The sequence below is a fragment of the Papaver somniferum genome, chromosome 2, assembly GCF_003573695.1.
Source record: "Papaver somniferum cultivar HN1 chromosome 2, ASM357369v1, whole genome shotgun sequence".
NCBI lineage: Eukaryota > Viridiplantae > Streptophyta > Magnoliopsida > Ranunculales > Papaveraceae > Papaver > Papaver somniferum.
Genome location: NC_039359.1, coordinates 82,409,505 through 82,419,043, shown reverse-complemented (window position 1 = coordinate 82,419,043; position 9,539 = coordinate 82,409,505). Strand labels below are relative to the sequence as shown.

The 9,539-nt window shown below is 35.0% G+C and overlaps 1 protein-coding gene across 6 annotated transcripts; it reads right to left on the bottom strand.

Moving 5' to 3' along the window:
• Positions 1 to 236: 236 nt before the first annotated feature.
• On the bottom strand, positions 237 to 5,608 carry LOC113348199 (probable transcriptional regulatory protein At2g25830). 6 transcript variants are annotated; one of them, XR_003359541.1, is made up of 10 exons: positions 5,393 to 5,608; positions 5,137 to 5,288; positions 3,902 to 3,963; positions 3,045 to 3,201; positions 2,626 to 2,903; positions 1,890 to 2,004; positions 1,037 to 1,202; positions 674 to 726; positions 540 to 578; positions 238 to 457 (listed from the first exon to the last, which is right to left on the bottom strand). XR_003359541.1 is itself a non-coding variant. In XM_026591906.1 (8 exons), exons 1-8 carry the CDS (start codon positions 5,435 to 5,437, stop codon positions 1,110 to 1,112), a joined length of 804 nt encoding a protein of 267 aa, XP_026447691.1. In that variant the 5' UTR covers positions 5,438 to 5,589; the 3' UTR covers positions 865 to 1,109. The 6 variants fall into 6 exon arrangements, 4 of the variants coding, with proteins under 4 accessions (XP_026447691.1, XP_026447692.1, XP_026447689.1 ...); XR_003359540.1 differs by lacking the exon at positions 674 to 726 and having other exon boundaries at positions 237 to 578; XM_026591906.1 differs by lacking the exons at positions 238 to 457; positions 540 to 578; positions 674 to 726 and having other exon boundaries at positions 865 to 1,202; positions 5,137 to 5,164; positions 5,274 to 5,299; positions 5,393 to 5,589.
• Positions 5,609 to 9,539: the final 3,931 nt, after the last annotated feature.

Sequence of the window (9,539 nt, the reverse complement as noted above, 5' to 3'; positions counted from 1 at the left end):
GGATGATTGTTTCTAGTACATCAACTAACTAAATGCGCGATTGGTTTGGTCATCCATCTGAAAAAGTAAAGTATCGCACTTGTCAACTCATTGATGTGTATTAGCACTATAAGAACAAAAATCAACCACTGGTGGTCTGTAATCATCATAGTTTTGAAGATATTATAGATTGATGGTGAATTCATAATATGATTGCAGCACTTGAAGAGAATGGCAAATCAATAATACGTATAACTACTTCTAATAAGCCGCCAATAAAGCCAATTAGTCCCAGACAACATCTTTACTCTTCCATTTCTCCTAAAAAACTATGCCACCACTAAGAACCCATTTTATCACAGACAACCTTCTTTTTTTTTAGCTTTTGCAAAATATAATGCTGTTGCTGAAGAATTTCAATCACATGAAAGCATAGTACAGGTTCCCAAATGCCACCATTAGCAAACGGTGTTTTCCACTACGAAAACAAAGAATCAACAACCCTCATGAATAACAACTTTAATCGTGAAAACTAATGTCTCATTTTCCCTTTAACCAACCTCTTTTTCAGCTTACCTTCCTCCACTGGTTCCGATTCCCTGATAGTTGAATCCAGCATTGAATTAGCAGAGTAGTATCAACATGAATAGAGGACAGTGCAGTTGAGTGAACACTACAAGTTTAAATTGCTTACGGTTCTCATTATTCAGTTACTGATCCACTACAGAAATAGTATGACATTCGAGCCTATGCAAAACATAAAAAGTAAGAATACTGGAATACGCTGAAACGTTTGATACTTGTAACCAAATGTTCTATGACATTATAAAAGGAATGCGTATTAAGCATAAACAGCTGTGTCCCATCTGCAAAGTTAGTGCAATCTAGACGAAGTAAAAATTCTCTTTCAGGGAATGGCGAAATTCACAGATGTACGTAACAGCAAAGTAGCTAATAATAGCTTAAACTTCTGGCAACTGATAAGAAGAATGTCACTCTCATTGAATCTAAAGAATAAATCTTTTCTACCGGGATAAAAATGATACTTTACTCTTACAAGTATAGGCTTTGCCGACTCAGGTAAACTGAGTTATTTTGTGATGAATAAAGGTGTACAGAATCAGGTAGGGTCACTGTTGGTCCGCATAAACAGCATCAACGTCATCAAGTTCAAGTAATTTAGACATAAGGTCTTTGTTCAAATCCATTGCTTCATCATCTACCTGCAACATTGTATGCATTCTTCAAAACTATGTAAAATGCTAGATGATGTTAGCTAGAATAGTAAAAGACTCACTATAGGAATCTTATAGCCACATGAGAGGTGTTAGCTATTTAGTCGAAGATATAGAAAATTTTCTCATTTTTTGTCTTCCCTTTTTTTCTAAAGAAAGTTTTTGCTTTCACTTTTTCTGTTCACTTTCTCTCTGCTCTTTGTCGAGAAAATGCATATGCAACCACTAGCTTCTGTATTTGACTAGTGGCTGCACAATATCACAAAGCATGAATGAGAACTTGTGTCGCGCAAGAACGTCCAACGATCATAAAGCATGTGAGTAAGTGAGTTCAAGTTTTATGGCCATGGGTGGCAATATTCGACTAGAAATAACATCTGCTATTGGTCACATATGTGATAGGTGTAGTACTATGGAGAAAAATTATTATCTTAGCATCATCTAAATAATGGAATCTAAATCATTATTTTATGGATGCAACGTCAGATCACCTTTCCAAATAAGTGCAAGTTGCCATAGTTGAAAAATATACTTATCAGTCTGAGGAAACATTTAAAAGGTTGAACTAACAAAGATCAGAAAAATTAGGGATAAAGCCAAGTACTACGAACACGATAAGTGTACTGATAAAAACAAGCATATTGGCAAGAATGGTAGATGGCATGAATTCCATACCTCGATAGTTGTTAAAGGGAGCATCTCATTTTCCGACTCAAAAGCTATTCCTTCCTCCCGAAGCTTAGACACTATATCTGTATAGTTCTCTGCTGGACATATGATCTTATAGTACCTGGAAAGCAAAAGAAAGCATCATGAGATCCTTTTAGGCTCAGAGTGACTTTAACGAGCAAAGAACAACATACAAAATATGTCAGTGCTCAAGAAGTGTAAATATAATGGATTGGAGTCTTTCAAGTGTCTTGGCAGCACCTTATGGGAGAGGATGATTGCAGAGAAAAAACATCTTATGAATAGCAAAATCATTCTTCTATTTCCAACTAACCCATTCTGAATGCAACCCTATTTTCCTTGGAACTGACAACCTTTTAGGCTTAGGGAATTTATCATATGAATAAGCAAACTGACACATTTAAGCCATCTAAACTACACCTTGACCATTTCAAAAACAACCAGGATGGCATGGTTGTTGATTGTGTTATGTCATTATGGGCTAACACATCTAAACCCCAGTGAAAGCAGATTTTGAATATTGATCAATAAATCTACATTCTTTCTAATCAAGCAAAACCTTCACTAGGAAAAATCCAACGCAAATGCGGAAAAAATAGTCGGTATGTATGCTCCAAGAAGGATTCAAACGAATCATCATATCATTATAACTCCCTTCTCATACAAAAAGACACGGTAAAACAACACAAGCGGAGAAGTTAAAGAAATACTAGACTTGAACCTTTCCGAATCATCATCGTCTGAGTCATCTTCATGAATTGTAGGTTCAATAACATCCTCGGCACCGGAATCTAATGCAACCGTAAGGATCTGATCTTTTTCAGCATCTGCAACCTTTACATTCGCAACACGTGCACGCCTAAATTTAAACATGATTGAACCTGAATCTGCCATCTTTCCACCACAATCCTTAACCACCGTGCGTACAGCTGCCACCGATCTGTTTACGTTATCAGTTAAGACCTCAACTACCATTCCTACTCCGCCGTAACCATATACCTGATTAATCAAAAATCCATAAAATTCGTCGTATGTACTAAATCAAAAATATTACGGTGTCGACGAATTAAAACAAATGGGATCCCAGGGTAATCAAAAGAAAAGCACAATGGATATTGTGTATACAAGAGTGGCAGATACCTCATATAATCTTTCTATGTAAGCCTCTTGTCCCTTCTCAGATGCCCTTTTAATATTGCGCTCTAAAATATCTTTTGGCACATCAAGTTCCTTAGCTTTCTCCAGTATGGTAGCCAGAAGTGTATTTGATACAGGATTTGGACCACCTTTTTTTACTCTGTAAACATTTGAATTCAAGGAAGCTATATCATACTTTGGTCTGAGTTCCAATTTCATCTCAGAAGTGATTGATGGGTCAGACAGTTGTCACCTAACATTTCTATTGAAAAATGCTAAGGGTCTTTGTAATAAAATTAATCAATCGGTCGGTAGGAAATAGGGTGATGAGTGATGACGAGTTTCGGACTAAGGTCGTGGAAATCAACACCCAATGACTTTACTACTCTAATGGAGAGGCATCCATGGCAGTTCAGATTTTACAAAATAAAGAAACAGGTCGGGACTATCTCCTAGTTTGCACCGCAGCCCTGAGTAACAAGTATACTGGACTTCAGGCTTACCTAGATCAGGCTTATATCAAATACAATGCAGCTCCTAGAGAGTTGATCCTTACTACCCCAGGCACCCAAGTTTAACAGCAGTAACATTGGGTCAAACAATATAATTCAAATTGAAATCAACGTCAACGAAATAAATAGGACTTGTCAACTAAATTTAAAGGCAGGACTTCATTCTGGGGCAAATATATTTATATACACCTAAAAGTGTTCATTTAGATGAGGAAAAGATTAGAAACCAGATCATGACTGAGTTCATATTCATAGTTTTTGAATTGAAGTCCTGAATCCTCGTGTAGTTCTCAATGCATAAATTTAATACCAACCAAGATTGAATTGACAAACGGCAGATAATCTTACGCTGATATGATTTCTTTTCCAATCTTCCCATATCGCTTTGCCTTCTTAGCATCTTGAGCACCCTGCTCACAAATGAGGAACAACATGTAATATTTTGATTATTCCAGATCTTGTAAACCAAACCAATCTATAGATAGGAAAAAAAAAACAGCTTATGGCTACGCAGAAAATTTAACAATCAACTCCCTCTAAAAAGTTGGACCATGTCAGGTCTTGGTGGAACTTGAAATACACGAACGTTAGTAACTATTAAACATGTAACCAGGCATTGGTAGGGGAAAACTGCATAATGAGATATTCCTTTAAAATCCTAGATTAACTATAAACTCAGTCATGATCTGATTTCAAATTCCACCTTAAATAAATGAGTATACAGATAGGCTGAATAACGTTGAGGATTCTAGTCACCTAGACATGAGTCTAACACTCATTTAAGTGAGGATTACTTCCATTTTCATCCTACGATTTCACCCCAAAAAAGAAGATTTGAAAGTGAAGAGGATGGTGCACCAGTTAGTTATTAGTCTATGTTTCATAGATTTAAGAAAAAGGGCAAAAGTTAGTTTCTGCACGTAACTACATATAAGTTATAAGTTTATAACCTTTTGTAAGGTTACTAACTTGGAAGTGTCTAAACAAAAGATAGATTTGAAAGACAAATGAAGAGACTAGAAAGCATCGGAAACGTAAAACAGAAACAGCTTATGGAATGAGCAGTAGCTAATTAAAGAACCGCCTTAAACAAATGAAACTCAGTTTGAATTTCTGAGATGCATGCCATTCGATGCAACTAAGTTCAATAGAATTATCTTTCCCTTTAATTGCTGGTAAACTAAGATACTGTGGACTGTGGAGCCATCAACCAGGACAAAGCAAGGTGTTCCCATTTTCACATTTTATTTCTTGCTCCGAACTCCTTAAACAGTCCATTAGTTAGCCAGCAACACCCAAGCCTACTCAATCTGGAAATTGAAGTGGTAGAAGGAGTTCAAGAGTATGTATATTCATAACAGTCAAAATTCCAGGTAAGTTACTGAAACAACACGGAGTTCATTCTTAAAACCACAAATGCAAGTTCATTCTAATTCAGCAAAATTTCAATTCTCATCTATCATTTACTTCTCGAACTACAAATTGGTTGTCACTGACTGAAAGTATAAGTATTAAGCTCACAAATGTAATGAATTTGCAATTGAATATGGTAAACACATTATGGGGTTCAAGCAAAAACATACCTTTCTTCCAGCAATTTTGCTAGAACGCCTGCCCATACAGACAGGAGAAAATGTCATTATCTTTCTTGCAGAGTGTTGTTTAGGCTTCAATTCAAACGAAACCCATGTAGAAGAAGATGAAGAAGTTAAATAATTACCCAATAAACACGTTCCTGAAAAGAAACTAAATCAAATCTCAGTTAGACCCTCTGCAAACAAACAAAAACCCACTCAGAAACATACATGGATATTAAAGATGAAGAAAAAAGTTGATTACTTTGGAGAGAAAATGATGAGATAGGGCATTTTGAGGAAACCCCATTGGAGAATTTGTGAAGAACTGATCCAAATACTCTCACTGAAGAACCCATTTATCACTGATGATGGTATGTCGAGACTTTTGCTTCCTTTGGTTTTTGATTACTATCTATAATCCCTCAACCCCTCTTTTCACATGGATGAAATTTGTAAGGAAGAGAGAGATCAAGATCAAGTTTTTAGCTGCTTATGGTAGATGTCTAGATGATGCCTGATGGCTGCCTACTACTACACACGCCGAAAAGCCCACAAACTTGTGGGGTTCTTCGTGACATAAAGCCCACAAACTGGAACGATTTTTTTGGGACCATTTTGTGATTAGGCCATCCGTTCATTGTATAGAGACAAAGGGTCTCCTAGTGGTAGCAAATGACAAAGTTACCTTTTAATTTAATCTAATTCAACAAAAGGTAAAAGATTTTTAATAGGAATCCAAAAAATGAATGTTTGGTTCTAGACTGATTGATTTAGTAGGAATCCAAAAAAAATAGATGATTTTTCTTATATTCTCAGTGTGGGTTTCGGCTAGGGAAAAAATATCGACCAAACTAAACATCAATCGATTCTTCATATGCAAAAAAAGAAAAAGAAAACGTTGTCGAGAACACATGTAAGGAAAAAAAAAGGGTAAAATGCAAATGTACCCATATTTTTTTTTTTGCCTTTTTAAATGTATCCCCGTTTTTTTTTTAACTTTATAATTGTACTCCTGTTTTGACTTGGTCCCGCTGTTGTTTTGAAAAAAAACGGTTTTCATCCAGTTAAGTGCAAGGTGGCAGTTGTCTCACCAATTAAAAAGTCTTATCTACTCATGAACCACATTTATTTTTGTACTTGGTCAATTTTCCACCAACTAAAAACTCGGAATCTGAAATTGGGAATGATGAACCCTGAACCCAGAATTTGGGAATGATAGATCCTGAAATAAAATTCACGAACCGTGAACTAAAAACCATGAACCCTGAATTTGTGAATGATGAACCCTGAACTAAAAACCACGAACCCTGAATTTGTGAATGATGAACCATGAACTTTGAACTTGGGAATGACGAACCATGAACTTGGGAATGATTAACTCTTTTGGGGAATATGACGTAACGAACCTGAAAATGATGAAACGATCTTGAACCGAGCTCGACAAACCATAAAAATAATGTAAAAGGTTAACATGGCAATGAGTAAAGGGTAAATAAGTAAATTATAGTGGGACTTAACCAAGATGGACAGAAAAGTTGACGACGGGGGTAGATTTGTAAATGTTTGAAAAAACGGGGGTACATTTGTCTATCGGGTATTCCAACAGGGGTACATTTATATATATCTCAAAAAAATAACTCAGTCAGGACATCTATATAGTCCTTATTGCGAAGAATAGATTTATTGCTGACAAGAATACTATTGTACAGATTTCGAAAATCTTACATCAGCTAGGATTTCAAAAAAATTGTTTGCTAAATCCCCTTATTTATAATTATAGAAGTCCGGAATTATTTTATCTAGGTTTTTTATTGAACTTCGTAGATTGGACATAATACTATTTGGTAATTCGTTATTATTTAGTGTGTTGAACTTTCGGGTTGATTGCATTACCTCGAAAACTATGTTATCGTAGTTTAAGTGTTTCATAGTTGAAAAGGAGTTAAAGGTTCTATTCTAGAGTCGATCCCTTAAATAAGGATATTTGCTAGGACCAATCCTAAGGATATATAGCAGGATTGATCCCTTACCAAAGATCTCTACTAGGACGGGTTCTAAGGATCTCTATTAGGATTGATCCTGTGGATCTCTAGTAGAACGGATCCTTAGTGAACCAAGTTTATGTTTTAGGTTTGTATATTAATTTGGTTAAAAAGGAAAGTTCACAAGATGTCGGCATAATGTATTTCAACATGTGCTAAACTCTTATTACTTAATTTTCAAGTATTTTCCTTGATACTCAACTCGAGATCCCAAAACTGAGATATTCTAAATATATTTTTAATATTACGAATTTAGATGATTTCCATATCCTAGAGGATAAGCATATCTCTTGTCATTATATTATTAAAGTATATGGTCTATGCTAGCTAATATTAGTTGTCATCCAAGAGATATTTCGATATGAAAGTTGGATTACAGTTGGAAGAAAATATTTGCTCAGTTAACGAACTGATGTTGTCTTTGAGACTTATCGAACTCCATGATTGCTTGATGGTTCGAAGACAAATTAACCATTTTTTTTGCTAACCTTATGGTACATAGAGCTTATATCGATAAATACGCAGGTACATATTCTGCTTTGTAATTCAAGGAATACTTCTCACATACTTACGTGAATCAATTTGTATTGAGAAGTTGAGATTGGTACCAAAGTAACTCAAAAACAGGAAACTAGATCATGAATATATCTTTGATTGTAAGCTACCTAACCTTGTTCATCATTATAAATAGAAGACTTTCTGCATATTAGAATCTCAATCTTGGCACGCTTTGTCCTAGTTGCGGCCAGATTCCTCCTCGAAATACTTAGGCTTCCTTGTGAAATTGTATGAGGTTACGAATTTTGAAGTATTCACTAAGGGACTCGTGATTTCGGTCAGACTATCTTTTACTTGATAGTTATTAATTTTCGGAATCTTATCTTGATCATCTTATTCGTTGTATATTATAGGGTTTGTCTCTTCTGACATACGACCATTCAAGAACTACCGATTAGGGAATAAGACTAATAGAAATTAAAATTTTCTTTCCGTCTCAGACTTTGCAATTCCACAAGTTTCATCTTAGTTCTTAGATTGATCTTGTGAGGTAGAATTGATTAGGCATCTCTATAACCTTTTGAAGAGAGTAAGTTAACCTAATTGAGGTTTGATTGATATCTTCTTTATCCTCGAAGATCCATCATAAGCAAACAGATTTCCATTACCTTAATTGTATATCTTTCTGAAGGAAATCAATAGGTTATCTGTTAGAGCCAAATAGTTAAAAGAATTCACTTCGACTGAAGAAACTCCTAGGGACTTGTAAAATACGTCTTATAGGGGAATCAAGTGCGGAAGGTCTTATGAGATCCAAGAGACATAAGGATCACGACTGAAGCTGAATTGCTCGGAGGGTCGATTTGATCTCAACTACATGACTCTCAAACTGCAGTTGCATGACATAACGCTTAATTGGATAGAATGTTCTCTTCATTATTGGACCATGGTAGTTGTAATCTATAGTATACCTAAAGTTATAAAAATCCAGATTTCATGGATAACGACAACATTGATTTTATTAATAGTACAAAATCATGCTCAAGATCAAATTTCTCGAAGAAAAAAAAGCACTCCACTTTCACCTCCAAATAAATTAATAAAATCCAATTACACAGAGAACAACATATAAAGAGTTTCAAAAAAAGGATAGGAATTTTCCAAAAAATTCCATGTAAAGATTAAAAGATCAGGCAGATGATTTTCCGAAGAGAAATCTCTAGAGGCAATATAATTAAAGAGTGATAGAGAGGGACCTAAATCTGATTATGGAGAAATAAAAGGGCGCCAAGAAAAATTAGTTTTTTGTGAGTATGTAAATTACCCATAGTTGTAAAATCTTATTAAATTCATCTAACTAGATGACCGCGCGGTGGAGGCCCGATCGGAAGAAAAAAATTCGAGCAGGGAAGTCTGCACCTGGTGGGAACCCACCAACAAAAGAAAAACAAAACTCCATACGAGGTGAGAAGCAGTTGGAAAATATGGTGGGGTTGAATAGCAAGAACTTCCTTCCAGAGAAACACAAAATAGTTTCAATGCGATAGTATTGGTTTAGATGTGGGATAAAATTCGCCTACAACTAGGATAAAAAGAAACTAAATTAAGAGATGAATATTGAATTCAGATGGTTTGAATTGATTGTTTCTCTTTATTTTATTTTCATCTTCATTTACCTAAAACCCATAGAATAAAATATTATGAGGTATACTAGTTATAGATGTTCTTTGACTTAAAAAACAGAAGACAAAAAGAAAATAGATTAAAAGTAAAAACAGAAAGCAAAAATTAACTAAAATGTATATCAATATGATTACTTACCACATGACACAACTTAAACATGGCTTAATATGATATGTGGATAAAAAA